Here is a 26,441-nt window from a genome sequence, read left to right on the forward strand (position 1 = left end):
ACACAGCCCCAGACACACACACAGGAGCACACACAGGAGCACACACAGCCCCAGACACACACACAGGAACACACACAGGAACACACACAGCCCCAGACACACACACAAGAACACACACAGCCCCAGACACACACACAGGAGCACACACAGGAGCACACACAACCCCAGACACACACACAGGAGCACACACAGGAACACACACTGCTCCAGAAACACACAGGAACACACAAAGGAACACACACAGGAACACACACAGGAACACACACAGCCCCAGAAACACACACACAGGAACACACACAGGAACACACACAGCCCCAGAAACACACACAGGAACAAACACAGCCTCAGACACACACACACAGTCACACACACAGTCACACACACAGGAACACACACAGCCCCAGACACACACACAGGAACACACACACACACACAGGAACACACACAGCCCCAGAAACACACACAGGAACACACACAGCCTCAGACACACACACACAGTCACACACACAGGAACACACACAGCCCCAGACACACACACAGGAACACACACACACACACAGGAACACACACAGCCCCAGAAACACACACAGGAACACACACAGCCTCAGACACACACACACAGTCACACACACAGGAACACACACAGCCCCAGACACACACACAGGAATACACACGAGAACACACACAGCCCCAGACACACACACAGGAGCACACACAGTCCCAGACACTCTCAGGAGCACACACAGGAACACACACAGCCCCCAAAACACACACGGGAGCACACACAGCCCCAGACACACACACATACAGGAACACACACAGCCCCAGACACACACAGGAGCACACACAGCCCCAGAAACACACACATACAGGAATACACACAGCCTGAGACAAACACAGACTGAGACATACAAACAGACTCAGACAGACACACAGCCTCAGACACACAGACAGTCACACACACAGAGCAGCAGGCCCGTGCTGAGATGCTCATCCTTATAGATTCAAACGGGAGATTCCTGGTCGACAGGCGGCTTTTTCCTGGTTGGAGAGTACCTTGAGCAAGGTACTTTACCTAGATTGCTCCAGTAAAAACCCAACTGTATAAATGAGGAATTGTATGTAAAAATAATGTGATATCTTGTAACAATTGTAAGTCGCCCTGGATAAGGGCGTCTGCTAAGAAATACATAATAATAATAATAATAATAATAATAATAATAATAATAATAATAATAGGTCCCTTTAAAATGAGCAGCTGGAATATTCCGGGCCTGCGCTCCTCAACCTTTTGAACTAAGAGCACAGCCCCTCAGTTTGTAAATGATATGAATACAATGGATCTCCCCATTCTCCATGAAAGCTGGCGTCGCGCACATGTGTCCACACGCTGTCCCAGCAGCTACAGGGAGCTGATTGGACCCTCCCTGAAAAACTCCACCATTAAACGAGACTCAGGGGGGATAATCATGTGCTACAGAGGGGAACTCAAAAACTCCATCTCCCCTGTTAAAAGCAGCGAGACACATTCCAAATTAAAGGAAAGCTCTTAAAATCTAATCAGGAAATCTTCCTGTGTGCTGCTTACATGCCTCCCTCAGATTCCCCCTACTACAAAGAGGATGGCTTCCATGAGCCCCAAACTCAGAGGAGCTGTTTCCAAACCCTGGGCTCTGTGATGCTGTGTGGAGAGCTCAGCGCAGGACGGGCACAGAGATCCACTACATCAGCACTGAGGGAAACAGCCACCTATTTGGAGACCCCCCTCTGTACCGCACACATATTAGCACACAGAGGAACAGCCATGATAGTGTGGGGGATCAGAGTGGGAAACAGTTCCTGCAGCTCTGTCAAGGCCTGGGTGTGTACATCGTCAACGGCAGGACCAGAGGGCTTCTCTGGGGAGATTCACCTAAAGCTCAGCCTCCTTGTAGTAGTGTGCCAGAACTGACAGAGACACAAAAAATATGAAAGCATTTATAGTTAGGCAACAGATTCCCAAAGAGAAATGGTGTGACAGTGAATGGAGCTCCTCCAGGAAACCCCTGAGATGAAAACCCCTCCCAAAGAGAAACGTTATGACAGTGAATGGAGCTCCGCTAGGTGCTACATTGATAAACGTTCACCCTACAGTTTTAGTTCATGTTTATTAAACATGCCATCTGCTATGACAAATCCTTTAGACAGGGAGTTTTAACTCAAAGTATCCCTCAATTCTAATGAGATTTTCTCCTGCTAGGCAACTGCTGCTTACAATAGCATCTAGCAAATTATGTTCCATCTCCCAGCAAATAGAAAGACGGCTATGACTGTTGCTCAGGCCATGACAAATGGCTATGGCATAAACACTACACCAACTCGAGTTCTGGTTAGAGCTGCATACAACTCCACAGAAAGCCAGCCTCAGGTGGTAAGTAGTCTAGGCTTCATTGTTCTCTAGTAGAGTATATCCAGACTATGAAGGTAGACTACAGTCTTGTTTTTGTTTTAGTAAAAGTTCCCCCTCCCCTCCAACAGATGCAAACTGTAAGATCAACCACCTTTTATAAGCAAAGATGGATGGTCATGATGGTGGACACTGCAGTTATATGTCCTACTGGTGAGTAAGCTTATGGAGGGCAATGGTGCTCAAGAACTGTTCTAGGTTTATGTATGAATTTTCTATATCAAGTCTATGGTGTTCCTTTCTGTCAGATGGAACAGCCTTCACAGAACAGATGATTACATGGAATGTTCCCCGTGTTCTACCTCCTCTTGTTCCGACACCACAAATTACTACCCTTGATGTTCAAATGGGAGTTGATGGCCGCAAGCTTGACCCTGCAACGATTCATAATAGAGATTATAAACTGGATGTCGGTCCCCAGCTAATCACTGTAAATATTCCTGTGGGAGCTGATGGTGGATATTACAAGGTATTTAGAAGTTCAACATCTAAATCCTTCTCATTTTAAAGCTTGCTCCCTAAGATGCTTCTGTGCTTTCAGAGCCATGTATTGGACAACACCTATGTGATCTCTTACTCTACTGAACCAATGCTGGAGCATTATTATTATTTATTATTATTTGTTTATTTAGCAGATGCCTTTATCCAAGGCGACTGACAGAGACTCGGGTGTGTGAACTATGCATCAGCTGCAGAGTCACTTACAATTACGTCTCACCCGAAAGACGGAGCACAAGGAGGTTAAGTGACTTGCTCAGGGTCACACAATGATTCAGTGGCTGAGCCTGGATTTGATGCTTTAAATTCTTTCAGGTAACTCCAAACACATGCAAAAAAATAAATTATATATATATATATATATATATATATATATATATATATATATATATATATATATATATATATATATGTGTGTGTGTGTGTGTGTGTTACATTTTTTAACTTAGTGTAGTTTTTATTAATCACCTTAGATGTAAAATTAAAAAATAAATCTAATACAGTCGTTAGTGTTCAGTCGCATAACAGTGATAATGCAAACAAACTACAATTCCCAGAATCCCTTGCCAGTTTCTGTAGTCCCATGTGTGATGCCATAGGTCTGCCTGCCTCTGAGTTGTGATTACACAGGCATAATCTACTTATTAGATTCCTTCTTGCTTTGACATGCTACTTTCAGTATGCAAGTTTAGGGTGAAATTATCAACACTCCTTATATATATATATATATATATATATATATATATATATATATATATATATATATATATATACCTTGTTCTAGCATCACAAAAAGTGTGTAGATTTATATGGGTCGAATATGTTTGTTTTTTGTTAAGAATTATTATTTATTTCTTAGCAGACACCCTTATCCAGGGCGACTTACAATTGTTACAAGATATCACATTATACATTATTTCACATTATACAGATATCACATTATTTATTTATTTTTTTATACAATTATCCATTTATATAATTGGGTTTTTAATGAAGCAATCTAGGTAAAGTACCTTGGTCAAGGGTACAGCAGCAGTGTCCCCCATCCTGGGATTGAACCCACGACCCTCTGGTCAAGAGTCTAGAGCCCTAACCACTACTCCACACTGCTGTCCTGCAAGTTTGTATTCATTTTGTTCACTGCGGTTTATACGTCTTTTACTGGAAGTTGTCCCTGGTTTGAGCCCCAAGTGAGTGATTACTTTAGCGTTTCAGTTTTAACACCATGTGTACAAATGAGTCTTTTTTTTACTCGAGGAATTGAGTCTTTTTTTTACTCGAGGAATTGGTTAAACAAACCGGTACTGAACAGCATGTTGACCCTTGTTTCACCCAATGGGGGGAATCTTTAGATCCGCGCACCAGTCGAACCGGAAGTTCCATTGTTTGGGCTCCTTGGAGAAAAAAGACACGAGAAAACAGAAGGAATAGAAGATAAAGAGAGAAAGAAAGCGGTGAGTTATTGAAATTGAATTCATAACACCCACTGGAAACCCCGTGTGTAGTATGGGGGGTGCAATGTGTTTATATTACAGAGGAATGCGAGTTTGATGCGAGACTGGATCAGGCACATTCATATTATTAAACCTGCCATCAGACTCTCTTTGAAACACACTGAGTTCGTATTTATATTCATGTTGGGTTAATCAGAGATGACTATCGGCGGCCCATCTGTAGTACTACCGGAGATTTGAATTGCACAGTTTGTACCGCTCTGTGCCGTCCCGTTGTGAACTGCATTGTGCTGAACAGTCAGGTGTCCTCCTGTACTGTACGTGCATCGGCGTGCTTAATAATAATAACAACACAATGACCGCTGCTTTCTTATACGATCGCAATGTGCTGTGTGTCAAGCAGGGCTACCAGATTTACACACGGAAAAACTGGGACTTTATTTGTCTTCAATTCATTGAAGCTGTAGCAACTCTGAAGCCGTTAAAATAACTATATAATAACACAGTCATAATTAAAACGTTAAACATCGGGTGTATTGTTGCAGATCATACCAATTCTTTAATTTATATTTAATTGTCTATTGTCATCTGACCAAAATATGTTAAATGTACAAAAAGACAGATTCGAAAAACATATTTCAGCTTTTACCTTTTAAACACGTGAGCTTTTTAAAAACAAGGTAGAAGGTATCAACAGAACTTATTAACAACACTGATATGTATGACTAACCCATGTTACTATCGTCATAGTTATATTAACTCTATATTGCTGTGAATTGTAATGTGTTCAAGTAAAGGACCGAGCAGTATGAACTGAACTGGAATATTTCAATGTGTGTGTATACAAACTGAGCCCTTCTAACTTGAGTTCGTGGCAAACCCAAATTAAATAAATAAATAATGGTTTGCAGTATTTCTATAGCTTTAAATCTGTAATGTTTATCATAATATCTGCAGTAAATGTGTTATTTTTCAGACACGACACAAAGGTACTCCAATTACTCAGACTCGGATTGCTTTTTAAAAGTTAGTAAAATGACAATACGTAAATATGTAACTTATTTTAAAAGAGTCTGATTCATAAGATGTGAAACACTGAAACATGGATTATTTTTGTAAGATTTAGTTTTTGTTTACAATGAGGAATGGATCAATCAGAAGTGAGCATTAATAATCATATATGGCAGCATTAATGTAAACCATCATTTCTTTATCAGTTCATGCGCAGGGAATTCTACATGCTGCGATGTAAATTCCTAATGACTAAATGTTAAAAACATGAAATACATGAATGAATATTATATAGATCAGGCTCCAGACAAACTGTTTGCTTTCGGAGCCGAATCCAATTGCTGGAGCCACTTCAGGAGCAGGATGGGTGTCATCATATTCAACTGCTTCAAATACAACAACTTGCTCAACACTGAAGTGACATCAAACAGCAACTTCATGTCTCCACTCACTTGTTTGTTGCCTCATTCTGCTGAATGGTTAATCTACGCATTTTTAACATCCATCTACAGAATGTGTAATAATAATAATAATAATAATAATAATAATAATAATAATAATAATAATAATATACAGAAGTAGCAATACTTATATAACGCAATATGCCAAATTAATCTAATTAGCCACACATGATACACCCGGAACTGCTCTGAAATTAGCTGCTGCTTAAAAAAATACCAAGAACGAGAGGATGGCTGTTTAAATAACCACTAAATAGCCAATTTTTAATGGTTTAATTTGTTTTATGGTTTTCTTAATTAGTTTATAATATGTCCCGGCTTCAAGCTTTGAAAATGTGGTCACCCTATATATATATATATATATATATATATATATATATATATATATATATATATATAAAATGCCCAAATATTCAATTCAATCTTTATCTCAAATTTCATGTAAATTTCATGGAAATGACACACACCATATGTTTACAAACATATTGTGTGTGTCAATGTAAGTGGGTATCCTAACATTACCATCTCTATAGCCATCAAACACAGACAGCTCTGCACCCCTGCATGTAACACAGACAGCTCTGCACCACTGCATGTAACACAGACACACTGCACCACTGCATGTAACACAGACACACTGCATCCCTACATGTAACACAGACAGCTCTACACCCCTGCATGTAACACAGACACACTGCACCACTGCATGTAACACAGACACACTGCATCCCTACATGTAACACAGACAGCTCTACACCCTGCATGTAACACAGACAGCTCTACATCCTGCATGTAACACAGACAGCTCTACATCCTGCATGTAACACAGACAGCCCTACACCCTGCATGTAACACAGACAGCTCTACACCCTGCATGTAACACAGACACACTGCACCCCTGCATGTAACATAGACTCACTGCATCCCTGCATGTAACTGTTCCTGATCTGACAGTATATAACACAGACAGCTATTATGATTAATTGTTAGGACAGACCAGCTTCCCGCATTGTTATGTATCTCCATCGCATTGCCTTTTTTCAGGTCTTATAGGGCTCTATGGAATCCGTGTTAACGAGAGCACGGACGGAATTACGGAATCATGGCAGTAGAGCATTAAGCTTGAGATTTACATATTTGAAGGGAAAATGTGAAACTAATGGTCAGTACAGACAGTGGCGTAACTTTGGTTTCAAAAGTGGGGGAATGGGTAGCTGGGTTATAAATGAGACGGTATTCTGTAAGGGATAAACAACGAGAAGGGCTGAATCAATGAAAATAATTCACTGTTCGAGTGCGTTAAATAAATGCAATCGTGGAAAATAAATAGAAACCTTTTTAAGGACTTAAACAATTAGACAACGTTGCAGACTATTTTTAACGTCTGTAATACATCACAAAAAGTAGGCTACTCCTCACACAGACTGCTATTACAGCCGTCACTTTGAACAGTACGATCCCAATGTTCACACAGAGAAGTTTTATGGTAGTGAAACCACGGGCATAGCAGTAATATAGAATTTATCAAGTTCAAAACTAAAAGTTATGAAACACGCCTATCTGTTTGCTTTGAAGCGCCCCACACTGCACTGAAAAAAATAAATACAACCCGTTTTTAAAGTTAACAATACTATTTTTCAATACAAGTAGATAAAACAATACTTAATCCAATGAAGATGAACGCAAACCAAATGGAAAAAGTAGAAGCCTGTCGGTTTATGGTTTCGTGTTGTTCACCTTGCCTGCGGTGTGCATAAGTCCATTTAAATAAACGTAATTACATTTTTATTAAATGGTAAAAAACGGAAATCAGAAAAAAGGGAATCAGAACAAAATAACACAGATTCCATCGGGCCCTAGTGTTAGTACTGTACATTATTTCAGTAAAGTGAATAGCCTGTGTGATTAAGGCACCTCATGGCTCCATTCACGCCACAGCAGCAGTATGGAGTAGTGGTTAGGGCTCTGGACTCTTGACCGGAGGGTCATGGGTTCAATCCCCGGTGAAGGACACTGCTGCTGTACCCTTGAGCAAGGTACTTTACCTAGATTGCTCCAGTAAAAAAAACCCAACTGTATAAATGGGTAATTGTATGTAAAAATAATGTGATATCTTGTAACCATTGTAAGTCGCCCTGGATAAGGGCGTCTGCTAAGAAATAAATAATAATAATAAGTCAAACACTGTAACACAGTGGAAAAGAAAAACATGTAGCTACTATTTATTTATTTATAAAAAGAATGGCAAATAAGATGTCTGTTACAAAGTACTTACACCTTTTTATTTTGTCCATATTTCATTGTGTGTGGTCAACAGGACACCTGCAATTACAGAACAGCTTTTAATTATTCAAGTGAGCTGAACCGAGAAGCCGGGAGAGGAACGTTGGGAAAGTCTTTATTTTTTCACATGAATGCACAAGCGCCGTTGTGAAGGGGAGGGATGCTGGGAACTAGTATTGTATCAGACAACGGCTTTGATTTTTAATGAAAAAAAAATAAGGTTTTTGGTTCTGGACATGTTTTGTTTCCTGCCAACAATATACAAGTGAATGAAACTAAAAATGTAGTCTTGTCACTGTTTTAAGTTTAATTTCAATAGAGTTGTTTTTTAAATGTTTTTTCGATGTTGGATACACACGCTTTTTATAAAGCTTCTGGAGAAATGGTACATTGTAAAATCGACTATGAATGTTTTTTTATGCAATTAAATTACATTTTAGTGCTGATTTACAGTCCTCCTCTATGCTTTTATTTTTACCATTGTTTGTCTTTAAGTGGATCTGTATGGTACGTGCTTTGAATAACAAACCGAGATTAAAATATAAAAACATGAAATGTGTGAAACATTACATTTATGGCCTTTTTAAAAGGTTACACGACCGGATTAACAATGGGTTTAAACATGTAGTCAATTAAACGTAGATTTACAGCCCTAAAGTTAAACACCTGGTTTATAGTCTGTGTCTTAGTGATAATATATATTTCAATTCATCATATAGCCCCAGAGGAATCAGTTTAGCATTTGGCTCTGAGAAACATATTCTTGAAAACACCTATCATGCCTGCTGTCATGTTTTGTTGGGTTTGTTATGAAAACAACATTGTGGGAAAGTTTGAAGAAAGTGAACGCTTCTATGACTTCTTCACTGCAAGCTGGAGATTACACATTTCTTTGTTGGATTGATGAAGTAATTGTATGAATTGTATTGACACAGGATTTTCTGCATTTTGCCAATTGCATGTCGACCAGCAACATACCGTACGGTAAGTTAATAAATCTATTCCTCTGTGTTTACTGTGTTTCATTTTATTGCGCTATTGCTAGGTTATGTTGCTATAAAACAAGACCATTTTACCAGTAAGGCATTTTGCTTATTTTGCACTAATTACAAATCTGCATTATTAATATGCTTAGTTAGTTCCTAAACAGCAGTGTTGATACGTCATTAGGCAGAACACTGGTGTTTAGGCATTTGGAATTCTAAATAATTGTTAAACGTTAAGTGTTTAATCTGTGCCATATTTGCTATAGTTTATTTGCTACAGTTTATAGTTTAATGTTGTTTGTTTTCTATTTATTTTTGGTTCTATTCTATTCACATCTACTTTTACTGATTGCTTGCTTGCACGATACTCTCTGTGTTTCAATATTTCTGTTTGATTGGATTTTTTGGAGTTGTTTTTTCTCTGGATTTTGTGACAGATTTGGACATTTTTCAAAAGTCTTCTTGTCAAAAACGGCTGAAGGTAGAGATCTGAAACTTGCTGTGCAGAGTGCCCTTATTGCCTAGAATAAGGTTTGTTCAGGAGAGGTCACTTGGTCGACTGGTTTGGCAGCCGTATTGGATTGGCCAAAAATATTCAAAGATCATCTTCTCCAAAACTGTTAGGCCGATCGGCATGTAAATTAGCACACATATTCATGCAAAGGTCATGTTTAAATTTGTTCAAGGCGAGTCACTGCATTAAAAAACATGGCCGCCACAAGCCAATCAAATTTCAGCTATGACCGGTCCAATAGGTCAAATGCAAAACTTGCTTATAACTCATTAGAGAGTCCAGCACCAAGATTGAGAAACACTGTTTTACGTAACATGCTTCTGATTTTGGTACATACCTGGAAATTACTATTAACTACGTGACTACTGTGTTTATTGCCATTATATTAAATGTACTCCTCCTATGTCACCTTGGCAAAAGCCTGAGCCAAATTCATGATAATAAATTGCTCAGTTAATAAATGTTGTATGCCAAAGTATTTGAAATACATTTAGCATATGTGACATATTTGCATTTTATATTTAGTTTGGTTGTACATATATGATATTTGTATTTGCATTGAGCAAATTCCAATTTTCAAATACATGCAGTCATTTACATTTAAATGTAAATGCATTTGACCCCATGTCTGTTTGTATCGCATTATGCTTATGGATACAATATTAATAATTCTAATTTCTTTCCTACAGGGGCTTATAGCCAGCCTGAAATACTAGAACCATCATGTCTTTCACCACAAAACAACAAAGACAATGACGTGAATACCACTTGAACCACCAAAAGGATAATAAACCACAAACAGAGACACAACCACAATTTCAGCAATCTCCAGACCGATCACAGCACATTGAGAGTTACTATCGCACAACTGTCCATGTAGCATCTCCTGGCCAACCACAGCCCGTTGAGTGTTATTATCATGCAACTGTCAATATAACATATACAGAACGGAATCCACCCATTCAGGAATACCATCGCACAACTGTCTGTAACACATTCCAGCAGGATCAGCATCGCAATGAATCACAGTCCGCAGGAACAACGTCATTGGGACCAAAAACTAAACAGACAAACTCAACAACAGAACAGTTACGTCTCATTTATTCACGAACAGCCAGATTCGTATTACTTGGAGACACAGCACAAAACACAACAGCAGACAGCACAACTTTATCAAGAACCAGAGCCGCAGAACTTTCTATTCCAGAACAACACCAATCATGCTCCAATACAACACCACACCAATCATGCCCCAATACAACACCACACCAATCATGCTCCAATACAACACCACACCAATCATGCCCCAATACAACACCACACCAATCATGCCCCAATACAACACCACACCAATCATGCCCCAATACAACACCACACCAATCATGCTCCAATACAACACCACACCAATCATGCCCCAATACAACACCACACCAATCATGCTCCAATACAACACCACACCAATCATGCTCCAATACAACACCACACCAATCATGCCCCAATACAACACCACACCAATCATGCTCCAATACAACACCACACCAATCATGCCCCAATGTTTAAAACAGAACAGCAAGGAATTTACAAACCACAGCCAGACCGAAACCAACAATTGCAGGAACATTGCCAAAATAACCCAGAACCAAAACGAAAACAATTACATCCCAACCATCAGGACCCACATATCCAAACACAAAGGCAAAAAGAACAGCTTCGATTAGAAGCAAAGAGACTTCGGGAGCGCGAAAGCTACCATAAAAACCCAGAGTCAAAGAGACTTCGGGAGCGCGAAAGATACCATAAAAACTTAGAGGCAAAGCGACTTCAACAGCGGGAACGTTACCAACAAAACTCAGAGGCAAAGCGACTTCAACAGCGGGAACGTTACCATCAAAACTCAGAGGCAAAGCGACTTCAACAGCGGGAACGTTACCATCAAAACTCAGAGGCAAAGCGACTTCAACAGCAGGAATGTTGCCAACAAAACGCAGCGACAAAGCGACTTTGGGAGCGAGAATCCTACAAACACGACCCGAAGCCGAAGCGACTTCGGGAGTGCGAAACCTACAAACACCACGCAGAACCAAAAAGAAACAGTGAAAAGTCAAAGCATGCTGAAAATCCTGCTTTACAAACAACTGCAAAGAAAAGACTATACCATCAGAACCTAAACAAAAAAAACATTTGCTACAAAGTGAAACAATTAGTAAACACATACAAAAGGAAAAACATTTTAAGACTCCAACGCCAAAAACAATACTACATCACACGACTTGTGAGAAGCTTAAAAGGCAGGAGTCATGCTTCAAAACTCATGACAGCAACATATCTTGTTGACCTTTCCATCGAGGTCTCTTTGAAAATGCAGAACAACCTACAACGTCAGTTTACTGCACTACAAAGCAGCACATGTGTCTTTCTTAAACAAATACAAGCACAGGATAATGTCTCCCAACAAGCAGAGATGATATGTGGCCCAAGTCAACACACATCACACACTGAGGCCTACTTTTGGGAAGGCACATATAATAGCACTGTTCTATCATGCATTCCCATTGATGAAAAAGGCCAATGTCACATTTTCCCTGATGTGCCACTGAAAAAGGACAAAAAACATGCTCAGCCTCAGCCACTGTCACAGGAAGACAACAGTGAAGAACACGGGCAACCAAAGGAAAATCAAAGCACACACAAATGGCAGTGCCATAAAAACATCTGTCAAATTGACTTAAGCACTGCTCTTGTTCCATGTGTACTGGACATCCTTGAGAGCATTGTTTCAGAGGACCCAAAACATGCACGTACATTTATGGACACATTTGATGACTGTGCAAATGAGGCTTTTCACTCATCCAACAAAGCTGGTCATCCCATTAGCTGCTACATGTATAGGAGCACTTGTAAATCATCACTCCGTTACCTCCGTACCCTTGGCTGCCATTTTCCACGTGTAAGAAAACTTGTACATAACATTTATTCTGTGGTTACAGTGTACCGCCAAATAACATCTTTGCAAAAAGCCTTGGAAGATGGTGATGAGCACACTATGACAGAACTGTGCAAACCTTACTTGAACACACCGGACGTGCATCCCCAGGAACATCCAGAGTTTTTACTGAGTGACGCATCCATTCTCACAAAATATCATGCACAATTTCTGACTTACACACAACTCTCCGCTGATACACCAAAACACGCTTGTGCTTCTTGTGACAAGCTGTGCCACAGAAGAGAATGTGTTCAAATAGCTACCATGCAAACAACACCAGACAATGACAAGTGGCTGAATCTCATGGTTTACTTAGATAGAACCAACACACCAGCACAGTATGTCTGCCACTACTGCCTGCAAAAGTTTCGCACCAACAAACTGCCACCCCGATGTGTCCTCAACCAAATGGCCGTCCCCAGGATCCCTACTGAAATTTCATGCCTCAATGATTATGAAAAAATTCTTATTCAACGTGGAAAAGCTTTTCAAACTGTCTCAAGAATATCTCCAGTTTCCAGTAGCAAGAGGTTGCCTCACCAACAGAGAGTTCAGAAAATGCATGGCCGAACCTTTCACCTGCCATTGCCTCTTCAGGAAACACTGAGCAAACTACCCCCGCCAAACCAAGCCTTGCCAGATGACATGGAACTCCACATCCTGGTATGCGGTGCACCAACAAAATCCAAAACTGTTTTGGAAGACATTGTGGATCTCAATAAAGTGTATAATGCTTTACAGAAGTTGAAGGAAATCAATCCTTTTTACAAAGACATCAGCTTGCCACAAAACTCTGTTAACTTGCTTTCTAATCATAACTTGAATGTATTTCAATGTCATTCTGACAATGAAGACCAAGGTGAAGATGAAATCACTGTCAAAGCAACAACCAAAGAACAACCTCACCCCAAAGAACCTTTATTATGTAAGGTTGAACCGGAGGAAGAGGCTGTCATTTACCGCAATTACACAATACATCCCATACACAGTGAAAGAAAGAAAGGTACAGCGACTGCTCTTTACCAAATGCTTCACATACAGGATGACGCTCTGGAAGACTGGGAGAAAAAACTAGACCTCCTGTGTTTCCCAGACCTGTACACTCATGGAATTCATGGAATGCATGCTGAACGGATGCCCCGTTTGAATCCAACAGAGTTTGTCAAAGCTCGCCTTCAGTCATGCCACGCACAATTCAGGCTCAATCAACAGTATATCTTTCACCTGCAGCATGAGGCCAATCTTCGCCAGATTAACGGAGGTTTTTACCACAAGCTGAAGATGCACCATCCCCAGGAACGTATGACTGCAGCACAGTGGTTGCAACAGATGTCAAATGACAACCTTGAATCTGATCTTACCACCATTTACTCCCGTTTAAAGAACACTCCACAATACTGGCGTAAACCAAGAAATGATGTGGAAGCTATGACTCAAGCATACGGAGCAGCAACATGGTTTGTCACACTGAGTCCTGCAGAATGGACCTGGACTGACCTGGGACAATACATAAAGGAGGTGAATGGACCAGGCTTTGCAAACTTACCTATCAGTGAACTTGTTGCACGAGATCCTGTCAGTGCATCTCGGTTCATGCACAACAAGTTTCTTGCAATCTTGAATTTTATCACATCTCCAAATGGTCCTCTGGGGAAAGTTACACATTACTTTTGGCGCAGAGAATACCAGGGTCGTGGAATGCAGCACTTCCACATGCTTCTTTGGGTGGAAGATGCACCACTTATTGGTGTTTCCCCCAACTCACAAATTGCAAAGTATATTCATGAACATGTCACCTGTGCCATTCCAAATGACTTGATAGCACCTGTACTCAGAGACCGGGTCTTGAAATGGCAGCAACATAAATGCAACAAGTACTGTCTAAGATCCAAGAAAACCCCAAACAAGGTGGTGACAGTTTGTCGCTTTGGATTTCCCAGAAAAGAACAAACCATTGTGGTAATCCGAGATGTGGCTGAGGCCATTGCTGGACGGAAAGGACTAAATCCTCATAGTAGACTCTATGATCTCCCACGGAGTAGTACAGAAGTCAGAATCAATGATTACAATCCAGCCATTTTGCTAGCTTGGGAAGGCAATATGGATATCCAGTTCATTGGCGAACAATCTACAGCCCTCAACCGCTACATTACAAAATACCTCTCCAAACCTGAGAAGAGTTACCCCTTTAGCATCATGAATGACATCAACTCAAACAAGTCTCTGACCAGCAGACTGTGGAATGTTGCACTCCGCAGTTTGTCCAACAGAGAATGTGGTGCACTTGAAACAGCAGACAACCTCCTAGGCTTACCTCTCTATGGCACAGATCCGCAGACAACCATCAAGTGGATTGATGTATCAAAGGTATCTAGCCGCCGGCTGAAATCCAAAGAACACGTTGACATGCTAGCAAAAGAAAATCCTGACTCAACTGACATCTACTTCCCTTCCTGGATTGACTCCTACTACCCAAAACGTCCGGAGGCTCTGCAAGACATGAGCCTCTATGATTTCATTGCATGGCATGATGTGGTGACAGAGAAGCCCAAAAATGAAAACATCCCTTGTTACATGTTTCCCTTTGGGTACATCAAAAAAAGACGCATCCCCTACCTAATCAATCATTACCATTACAGTGTACAAGACTGCCCAGAGGACTACTACTATGCTATCCTCCTACTTTTCAAGCCATGGAAAGACAGAAGAGATCTTCTTTCTGAAGGGTGTCATTCCTATGTGGAAGCCTTCCGTGCATGTAAGGATAACCTGCAAAAAGCTATGGCCTATCATGACCAACTACAACAAATAGCTGCAGCTGATGAGGAGGTAACTCGACTAGTAGAGAAAAAACAAAAGGAAATAGAGGCTGAACAGGACAATGACCTTCAAACAGAAGAACCTGAAAATCCAGTTTGCTTTGCTCCTCTGCAGGCCGCAGAGGCAGTGGCTGAATTCAGGGATGTGGCGGCACTACCTCTTCTACAAAATGTACAAGACATGCTCACGCGCCTTAATAAAGATCAGCAGAGAGTGTTTGACCACATTGCCAAAACTTTGCAACAACAAACTGAAGCAAACGCCTCCATCCTCCGCATGTTTGTGAGTGGCACTGGAGGCACAGGGAAGACTTTTCTCATTCAAACTGTCGCAGCATGGGTGAGACAGAGCCTGGGAAAAGAAGTGGCAATCACAGCACCCACTGGAGTTGCAGCTCACAATATCAATGGGATGACCATTCACAGACTACTAATGCTTCCAGTGGAGCATGGAAAAACACCAGTGTATCGTAACCTCTCTGATGAGGTACTGCAATGCCTTCGTACAGACATGCGAGACGTGACCCTCCTCATTATTGATGAGGTGTCCATGATTACCAATGTCACTTTATTGTACATCCATCTTCGTCTGTGTGAGATTTTCCAGACTGCTAACACAGATGATGGCTGGTTTGGAAAAATCAACATCTTACTTCTGGGGGATTTGTTACAGCTTCCACCTGTGCATGAGAATCCACCTTATGTGCCAGTTACTCAAGAGGAATTGCACAAACTGACTGGCTCCATGGGATCTGTGGATCTGTGGAATTTATTTGCATATGATGAACTCACAATCAATATGCGCCAGAAGCAGGACAGGACTTTTGAAAACCTCCTTAATCGTGCCCGACTTGGAGCCACCAACCAAGCTGATCACAGATTGTTGACTTCACACTTGATACCTATGGAAAGAGGCGATCTTTCCAGTTACAAAAAACAAATTATCAAACACATGAAAGACTTGGATGCCAAGGATCCAAGCTCAACCTGCATCATGCCTACTGTAGATGCCTGTAACCAGATCCAGACTGTCATACTTGATAGTATGCCAGGAGAGGACATTCATCTTATGGCAATTGACACTGTGGACTGCCCTCGTAACTTCCGAAGAAATGTGCTGAAAAAAATGAACGCCTGCAAGGCTGACTGCAGTCAGGCAGCTGGACTGGAAACTATCATACGAGTCAAAATAGGATGCAAACTGATGCTTCGCAAGAACATTGACACTGGTCTCATCAATGGGGCAATAGGGAAGCTTCAAGCTGTTTCCTACCATCTGGAAAACACAAGTATGGTCAAAACCATAACCATCAAATTTAACAATGGAGTCACCCATACCTTTGAACGCATGCGCTCAAAGTTTGAAATCATGGACAGAGTCTACATTGTTCGAGAGCAGTTCCCAGTCATTGGTGCTCATGCAATCACCATTCACAAATGCCAGGGGATGACTCTAAATACAGTTATGATGGATCTTGGTAACTCCATTTTTTCCTGTGGACAAAGTTTTGTTGCACTTTCCAGAGTTACATCCTTAAGTGGTGTCCACCTTATCAACTTTGACCCCACCTGCATTAAGGCACTTCAAACTGCAGTTGTAGAATACAATAGGCTCAGAGGGATTTATTGCCCTACGTTGATAAGCATGAAGGAGACCAACACACACAAGGGACAAAAGGTAAAAGACCGTGTGCATTTCATTCACCAATCCATCACTCATGTCCAGGAACAGCAAAAGCCTCAATCTTCTAAGAGAACACTTGCAGTTACACATCCATTCAGAGGCTTGAGCAATCCGAATTTCACCTCATGCTATGCAAATGCAACATTGCAATGCCTTCTTCACTTGCAACCCCTGAAGGATTCATTAAAACACAGCCAGCATGAGCCTATCAGAAACTTTGTTCGCAATTATGACCACTTGCCACCCACTGCATCTTTAACTACTGTGGACATATGTCACTTTTTAGGAGAACCCTTCAATAGAGGTGAGCAGCAAGATGTTGCAGAGTTTCTCACCAAATTGTCTCACATTTGTCCTGAAGTATCTCGCATGGTTTCAGTCACCATAAGTCATGACATTCTATGTACCAGATGTAGGTACCGCTCATCAAACCGAGAGGTGTTGCATGTTTACCCTCTACATATACCTGCTGGGACAGATTTCATGTGTTTGGAAGAACTCATTCACAGAAATAACAAATGGGCAATGATTCCTGGTAGCAAATGTAGGCAATGCAACACTTCTCCAATCATGAAACGTCAACTTATTCAATCAGCAGGAAGAATGATTGCAGTCCAACTTATGTTTTGGGAAACCAAACCAGATGGAACTGTTACAAAGCGACATGATGCCAAGTTTACTGCTGTGCATAAGAGTAAAATTAATGTGGATGACAGGAATTACCAATTATCTTCCATTATCATACACCAGGGACAGGGTGTTGATTCAGGACACTATGTGTCTGTTCTTGCAGTGGGTGCTACTTGAAAATGGGTGCATGCAAATGACACACTCATTGAAGTCAAATCATGGCCAAGAAATGCAAAGGACATGTATATGGCCTTTTATGAAGAGATCTAATGCTTTACAAATGACTTCTATTGGGCTATGTTCATAACTCCACTATATCATGGAGAATACTGTTTTGTTTCAAGCATTATAATCTCTTCGTATAATGCTCTTTAGCACTGACGTTCATACGTACCTTTTTAACCATTCATAACATTTTACTTTTGTACCTGTGTAAAAATCAAGTTACCCAAAATATTCATTGTTTTTACCACTGATGGATGTACATTTGCAACCAAAATAATAAAAAATCTTTATACACTTACAACACTGTCAAAAAGTCCCTTCTATACCACTATCTTACTTTCAAATCTTTTCTCATTACTGTTATTTTACTTCACGTATTACTCTCGTGGCTTGCCAGCCTGTCTGTCTGTCTGTCTGTCTGTCTATCTGCCTGCCTGCCTGTCTGTTTGTCTGCATGTCTGTCTGTCTACCATACACATTCTCGAATATCTTTCCCTCGCTTTATTCATTATCTGTTGAAGTAAAAAAAAGAAGTGATATCTATAACAAAAACATTGTCAATGTAAAAAAAACAAGTTAGAAAAACGCAACAGCCATTTAAGGGGTGATATCAAACACAAAAGTCCAAGTTAGGAGAAGCAATTATTATTATTATTATTATTATTATTATTATTTCTTAGCAGACGCCCTTAGCCAATTGTTATAAGATATCACATTATTATTATTATTTTTTTACATACAATTACATTATTTTTTGCACATTATTTTTACAAGTGGAGCGATCAATAAAATAAGCCAAGTTAGAAGCAACAGTTGTGTGAGTGTTGGGCCCCAGCACCTTTCCAATTGTGCCTATTTGCTTGATGCTTGACAAGATTGGCCTAATTGCTTCTCCTAACTTGGGCTTTTGTGTTTGATATCACCCCTTTAAACGACTGTTGTGTTTTTCAAACTTGTTTTTTACACTGACAATGTAATATAGATTAAATACACCACAGCAAGCACATTGTCATATGTTTGAGAGATTTTCAGTAGCACAATCTGAAAGCTAAATTTAATGAATGGCAGTTTTGTTTTCTACTGCAATCAAGTGAGGTGCAGTCCATTTCATTTTGAATTTCCTACATGTTTATTTTTTTTCCTCAGCAGTACACTTCCTAACTACAGTCCTAAGTATTGTCTTCTGCTTTCACCTTCAACAGTTGCTTTCAATTTCTTGAATGCAACTGTTCATTTTAAGCAACATTTTTACACAAAGTCGCACACATTTGGTCACCATCACAACTGTTGCAGGAAACAGTCAAATAACTTAATAGTTCAGAAGTTTAAACTTGGCAAGAATTAAAATAAATGATAATACAACCCACAAATAATACAACATACCTTCTAAGCACCCCAGGTACATTTGCAATCAACAGGTCTCAGATGCACACGTGACAATCTACAGCAGTTAACAAACAGCTGTCTTGGAAGTCTAACCTAGCAGCACGTTACCTATAAAGGGTTCACAGCAGTAACATCAACAACCAAATAACTGTACAGCACAGCCGTCTAAACTTGCTGTTAGATTAGACTTCTGGGCCAATTGTTTGTTAACTGCTTTAGATTGTCAGATGTGATTACAAGTGTGATCAAGCGCCCTACTTAAAGGCATTCAGTAAATCCTCTGTTTTTCTCATCCCAAAATGCAGGCTCTTTCCTACCTCTATTCTTTGCACTTCACTAACACTTCCAACCTGATCTCTACCCCAGCCCCCATCCTCTGCCTCTTCCTCCTGCTTCCTCTCTGGAACTGCCAGTCAACCTGAAACAAGGCTGACTTCATATCTGCCTACACCTCTCATCTCTCTCTCTCCCTTGACTTTCTGACCCTTACAGAAACATGGATCACCCCTGAGAACACTGCTACCCAGCTGCTCTCTCCTCTGTCTGTGTCATCTCTCACTCTCTGCTACCCAGCTGCTCTCTCTCTGTGTCCTCTCTCACTCTCTGCTACCCAGCTGCTCTCTCTGTGTCCTCTCTCACTCTCTGCTACCCAGCTGCTCTCTCTCTGTGTCCTCTCTCACTCTCTGCTACCCAGCTGCTCTCTCTCCGTGTCCTCTCTCACTCTCTGCTACCCAGCTGCTCTCTCCTCTGTCTGTGTCCTCTCTCACTCTCTGCTACCCAGCTGCTCTCTCTCTCTGTGTACTCTCTCTCTGCTACCCAGCTGCTCTCTTTCTTTGTGTACTCTCTTACTCTCTGCTACCCAGCTGCTCTCTCTCCGTGTCCTCTCTCACTCTCTGCTACCCAGCTGCTCTCTCTCCGTGTCCTCTCTCACTCTCTGCTACCCAGCTGCTCTCTCCTCTGTCTGTGTCCTCTCTCACTCTCTGCTACCCAGCTGCTCTCTCTCTCTGTGTACTCTCTCTCTGCTACCCAGCTGCTCTCTTTCTTTGTGTACTCTCTTACTCTCTGCTACCCAGCTGCTCTCTCTCCGTGTCCTCTCTCACTCTCTGCTACCCAGCTCTCTCTCTGTGTCTCACTCTCTGCTACCCAGCTGCTCTCTCTCCGTGCCCTCTCTCACTCTCTGCTACCCAGCTGCTCTCTCTCTGTGTCCTCTCTCACTCTGCTACCCAGCTGCTCTCTCTCCGTGTCCTCTCTCACTCTCTGCTACCCAGCTGCTCTCTCCTCTGTCTGTGTCCTCTCTCACTCTCTGCTACCCAGCTGCTCTCTCTCTCTGTGTACTCTCTCTCTGCTACCCAGCTGCTCTCTTTCTTTGTGTACTCTCTTACTCTCTGCTACCCAGCTGCTCTCTCTCCGTGTCCTCTCTCACTCTCTGCTACCCAGCTCTCTCTCTCTGTGTCTCACTCTCTGCTACCCAGCTGCTCTCTCTCCGTGTCCTCTCTCACTCTCTGCTACCCAGCTGCTCTCTCTCTGTGTCCTCTCTCACTCTGCTACCCAGCTGCTCTCTCTCCGTGTCCTCTCTCACTCTCTGCTACCCAGCTGCTCTCTCTCTGTGTCCTCTCTCACTCTCTGCTACCCAGCTGCTCTCTCTCTGTGTCCTCTCTCACTCTCTGCTACCCAGCTGCTCTCTCTCTGTGTCCTCTCTCACTCTCTGCTACCCAGCTGCTCTCTCTCTTTGTGTACTCTCCCACTCTCTGCTACCAAGCTGCTCTCTCTCTCTGTGTACTCTCTCACTCTGCTCCTCAGGACAAGGCAGGGGAACTGGATTCCTCTGTCAGCACCTTTGAGTTTCACGCTGTTGAATTACACTCTCCCTGTCATCTGATTCTTATTGTTCTCTACCGCCCCCTGGTCCCCCTGCTCACTTCCATGATGTGCTTGACTTTTTCCTCTCTGCTATCACCACCTCTATTCCTGTCATTTTGTTTTTAACAGTTTTAACATTCATCCCTCCAAATCGATTCATTCTGCTGGCTTTCTCCGTCCTCTTGATTCTTTCACTCCAGCTCTTCCCCTCACCTCCTACTCACAAAGCTGGCTGCTTACTCTCCCTCTGACCTCTCTATCTCGGTCTCCCTTGACTCGATCTCTCGTTAGCGCTCTCCTACTGCTAAAAACCTAGGTGTTATTCTTGACCCCTCCCTCTCCTTCTCTCAACACATCTCCTCCGACACACACTTGTTGCTTCTTTCTTCGCAACATCTACCACATTTTTGTTAACTTGTAGGATTTTGCTTTTATTTAACAGTGAACACAATCAAGCAATTTGTCCTTTTCTTACTACTTATTCCACTCAAATCCTGGTCCAAGCTCTTGTACTCTTCAGATTGGACTACTGTAACACTCTCACTGCTGGTCTCCTGGCTTCGGCTATCCTTCTCTTCCCCCAGGACTGCTCCCTCTCGCTGCTTTCCGCTGCCTCCTGTTTGGACTTCACTTGTAGATCTCTTCATCTACCAATCCTAATATACACTGGACTTGCCTGACCTAAGCACCATGTCACTGGATCTTCAGCTGATGCACTATCCTTGCACTACTATTATGTTATTGTAGATACTCATACCCCTTTTACACTGGCACACCCAACCCGTGAGGGCCTGGGACCTTCACGGGTCGGGTGCTTTTACACTGGCACACCCGACCCGCGAGGGCCTGGGACCTTCACGGGTCGGGTGCTTTTACACTGGCACACCCGACCCGCGAGGGCCTGGGACCTTCACGGGTCGGGTGCTTTTACACTGGCAATATACCCGACCCGAGCCAACCTGTACCGTGAAACTCCGACCCAATAACATATGTGAGTCTGGCTCGTGGGCAGGGTTACTGACTTTCATCATGACGCTGGTGCATCTTGTCTGTTGCATCTGTAACCTTATTGCTTTTGCCTTTAATTTATATGTTTAAGTTTCTTTTTTCAGTGTATACTGTCGTTGACATTGTCTTTTCACAGATTAACAACAACAAAACTAAAATATTACTGATTTGTACTGTGTTTATTTTTTTGTCGATTTCACTAAATATGAATCTCCATACATTAACAGTTTGTAATTATTTGATGAGCGAGTCAATGTTTTGATTTAACTTGGGCCCTTCTGTTAAGTATTAAACCGAGCTGTATCAGGCTGGCTGGGCAAAATTGTCTTTTTTTGTTATCAAATTTGTATTATTTTTCACAGAATAAAAACAAACAAACAAAAAAAAAACAATATTACATAACATACTATATTCTCCCTCCTCCCTCCTTCCCCTAGCAGCCACCCTCAACCCACCCCAGACCTCTTGCAAATAAATTGACATAGAATTTAAGTTTTAAGAGATTGTATAGTATCTCTGTTCTCTCGAAGCGAAGTATTCATCCCTTCCATCACACTGCTAACAGCATTAGAGATCATCAACTCGAGGGCTCTGTGTTGTTTAGCCAGCGCTTGGGAAATGGTGTCAGCAATATAGGCCTCCGAAGGATCTTGAGACGACTGTCGGAAGCGCTTCCCAGATGGGTTCTTTCTTATGCTCCGACATTATGACAGCGATGGGGTTAGAAAAACCGTTAAAGAAAAGTAAATTTAGCCTCGAAATTAACTAAAAAGAAGTAGTTCTCGTCAACCATTGCGCCTGTAGGTCACGTGACCCCTCCGGGGCAAAATTGTCTTGATCCTAAATTGTTACTTCTTATCCCATATTGTATTCTAGTAGTATTTGCACTTACTGTAAACTACACTGTACTTAAAGATTGTTCTTGCACTGTAACATTGTACTGCTCTGTAGTACCTGTAAGTCACCTTGGATAATATTTACCAGTCTTACGGTAATGTACAAGGTTATATCAAGGCCCCTCACCACAATGATGTCCGAGTACCTTAATCTAATGCCCCACAACGTGACGTCTCCCTGGCACTGCTGTCACAAACACAGTTATGCTGCACTGAGAATATACATTATTCTAAAATAACTTTACAATATTTCTCCTCCTTACCGTTGTTATAACCCTTATCTAGAATAGGTGATGGCTATAGGTAAGTAACATCATTGTTTTTTTAGTTTACTTTATTTGCCGTTAGCACATCTTTTAAAAATGTGCATCTCTTCAAAGAGATCCCTGTGTTCAGTCTTCCTGCCTAACTAATGATCTCTTTCTCTCTGTGCTGCCACTACTACAATAGTCAATACTATTGACTTTTATATTTTACTTGTTACAGTTATTATATCAAGACTCAATACACTTGGAACTTTAAACTGTGTTTCAAAGCTCTTTTCAGAATGGTTTGGGATCTGTCCTCTAAACCACTGTAAACAAAAAAAAAACCATAATAAGTGCTCTGGCTTTTCTGTTCCGTACCACATCATGGATCGTTATTGCTGTGTTACCTGTTTGACAATGTGGCCAATACTTCTTACACTATCATCAATGCACTAGAGCAGCCGTTTTGGAAAGAGCTTTGAAACAGTTTAAAGTTATGTGTAAGACGCTGTTAGATGTTAACAATGAAAAGACAGATTGTAATACTTCATTTTATTTTCTGTTTTCAGGACTGCCTTATCCTGGTGAAAGCCAAAGAACAAAGATGGAGTCTGTTTACATTAGACAGGAGGAGGTTCTGAAATTAGTACCTCTCTGCATTAAACAGGAGATGCCTGAACTTGTCCACATTAAAGAAGAGACTGAACTGGAGCATGTCCACATTAAAGAGGAAGAGACTGAACTGGAGCCTGTCCACATTAAACAAGAAGAGACTGAACTGCTGTCTGTCCACATTAAACAGGAAGAGACTGAAATGGAGCCTGTCCACATTAAACAGGAAGAGACTGAAATAGAGCCTGTCCATATTAAACAGGAAGAGACTGAACTGCAACCTGTCCACATTAAACAGGAAGAGACTGAATTGGAGCCTGTCCACATTAAACAGGAAGAGACTGAACTGGAGCCTGTCCACATTAAACAGGAAGAGACTGAACTGGAGCCTGTCCACATTAAGGATTCAGAAAACATATCCCGACCAAAGATATCACATCAATGTACTGAATGTGGGAAGAGCTTCACTCGGTTAGGACACTTACAAAATCACCAGCGGATTCACACTGGAGAGAAGCCATATCAGTGTACTGACTGTGGGGAGAGCTTCAATCAGTCAGGAAACCTAAATAGACACCAACGAATTCACACTGGAGAGAAGCTGTATCACTGTACTGAATGTGAGCAGAGTTTCAGTGTATTGGGACACCTGAAAACCCACCAACGAATTCACACTGGAGAGAAGCTGTATCACTGTACTGAATGTGAGCAGAGTTTCAGTGTATTAGGACACCTGAAAACCCACCACCGAATTCACACTGGAGAGAAGCCGTATCACTGCTTTGAATGTGGGCAGAGTTTCAGTGTATTAGGACACCTGAAAACCCACCACCGAATTCACACTGGAGATAAGCTGTATCACTGCTTTGAATGTGGGGAGAGCTTCAGTAGGTTACAAAGCCTAAAAAGACACCATCGAATTCACACTGGAGAGAAGCTGTTTCACTGTAATAAATGTGGGAAGAGCTTCAGTCGGTTAGAAAGCCTAAAAAGACACCATCGAATTCACAATGGAGAGAAGCCGTATCACTGTACTGAATGTGGGAAAAGCTTCAGTCGGTTAGGACACCTAAAAAGACACCATCGAATTCACACTGGAGAGAAACCGTATCACTGTACTGAATGTGGGAAGAGCTTCAGTCGGTTAGGACACCTAAAAGGACACCAACGAATTCACACTGGAGCCAGCCTCCCTCCCTCCCAGTCCCTCACCTCTCCACCCTGCTTGTTTGAGTGTATGGAGAGCTGACTGATTATATCTCTCTCTCTCACCCTGCAGTAAATGACTTGGGTCCCCAGGAGTGAGAGCCAGCCTCAATCCAGAGACACTGAAAAGGGGAGTGTGTCAAACTGAAGGAGACAGACCCATTATTTCAGAATGAACTGGAGAGCCCTGAGATTCAGCTCCACTCCTGACTCTGAATTGGAAATGAATCTCACTCATCATGCTGTGAGGATTTAGAACAGAGCTGCAGGGTCATTCTACTTAGAAGGGACGCATTGGAAATATATGCCAAGCTTTTCCTCTGAATGCTTATATGTGTGATACGAACCCAACAAAGCTGCCAATAACATTTATCATATTTTATATATGCTATTTACTTTGTGCAACACATGGCATTACTGTACCAGTGTCAGTGAGTACAGTAGAATATAAAGAAGTGAATTGTTTAAAATAAACTAAATATAGCCTTAAAACTAAGGCTATCTTCATGGGTGTGGCAGCAATGTGTGCTTCATCTAACTAGAATGGCCTCTAAACTCTTGCTTAGAGCTGACAAAATCTTGTGTTTTTTAAATTCTTTGTTTTATTTCAAGTGGTACAAACCTTGCCCTGGAGCAAATACTGGTTTGGTTTTGAATGAAATTGAACGAATCAATTTGCTGAGTGTTTAAATACTGAGAAACTCCAAGCTTGTTGTATACTGGAGCCGTGCTTCAATGCAATGGGATTGAAATACAATTCCTATTGTTTTTTTAATGAGTATATTGTTGTATATCCAATTATTATGACAGCCCCACAATAGTAGAGCTGTATAAATATACTGTAAAACATGAAAGGTTTGCAAGCAAACAATTTTCGCATTTTGCATGTGTTAAAAATTTGCAAAACATACATGCTGCATCATTACCATGATTACTACATTCATAGTTTATACAGTTTATGAATAATTGATCTAAACAATCTGCAGAATGAAGTTGCCTCAGACTGTTTGACAGTAACAGAGCTGGTGCTTTTGTGGAATCACCATCAGCTGTTTATTCCTTTTGGACAGTATATGGTTTGTATTTTGTATCAGTATGATATCATTAGAGTGACAATACAGTACATCCTAAGGCAAGCTTAGCTCTTTAGAAAGGATTTCATTCACACTGAGTTTGAGTTCCTGTATGTTTTCGAGTATCTTTGTATATAAAGGGTGTGTGAGAAATT

General features: G+C 41.4%; 1 protein-coding gene and 1 long non-coding RNA gene across 3 annotated transcripts; both read left to right on the forward strand.

Annotated features, from left to right (window-relative positions):
* The first annotated feature begins 2,527 nt into the window (after positions 1-2,527).
* Positions 2,528-3,048, forward strand: LOC131703285 (uncharacterized). Its single transcript, XR_009309758.1, has 3 exons — positions 2,528-2,599; positions 2,695-2,915; positions 2,988-3,048. It is a non-coding gene; the product is annotated as an uncharacterized LOC131703285 (long non-coding RNA).
* Positions 3,049-4,234: 1,186 nt separating this feature from the next.
* On the forward strand, positions 4,235-26,441 carry LOC117968716 (zinc finger protein 189-like). Of its 2 annotated transcripts, XM_059006292.1 has the most exons (3): positions 4,235-4,398; positions 9,089-9,137; positions 10,343-18,600. In XM_059006292.1, exon 3 carries the CDS (start codon positions 10,672-10,674, stop codon positions 17,947-17,949), a length of 7,278 nt encoding a protein of 2,425 aa, XP_058862275.1. In that variant the 5' UTR covers positions 4,235-4,398; positions 9,089-9,137; positions 10,343-10,671; the 3' UTR covers positions 17,950-18,600. The 2 variants fall into 2 exon arrangements, with proteins under 2 accessions (XP_058862275.1, XP_058862276.1); XM_059006293.1 differs by lacking the exons at positions 9,089-9,137; positions 10,343-18,600 and adding an exon at positions 23,965-26,441 and having other exon boundaries at positions 4,237-4,398.

The sequence above is a fragment of the Acipenser ruthenus genome, chromosome 32 (assembly GCF_902713425.1).
Source record: "Acipenser ruthenus chromosome 32, fAciRut3.2 maternal haplotype, whole genome shotgun sequence".
NCBI classification, from domain to species: Eukaryota; Metazoa; Chordata; class Actinopteri; order Acipenseriformes; family Acipenseridae; genus Acipenser; species Acipenser ruthenus.

What these genes read in the sequence shown, in the direction of transcription:
- LOC117968716 (XM_059006292.1), top strand. Translation starts at nt 10,672, where the DNA reads ATGAATCACAGTCCGCAGGAACAACGTCATTGGGACCAAAAACTAAAC.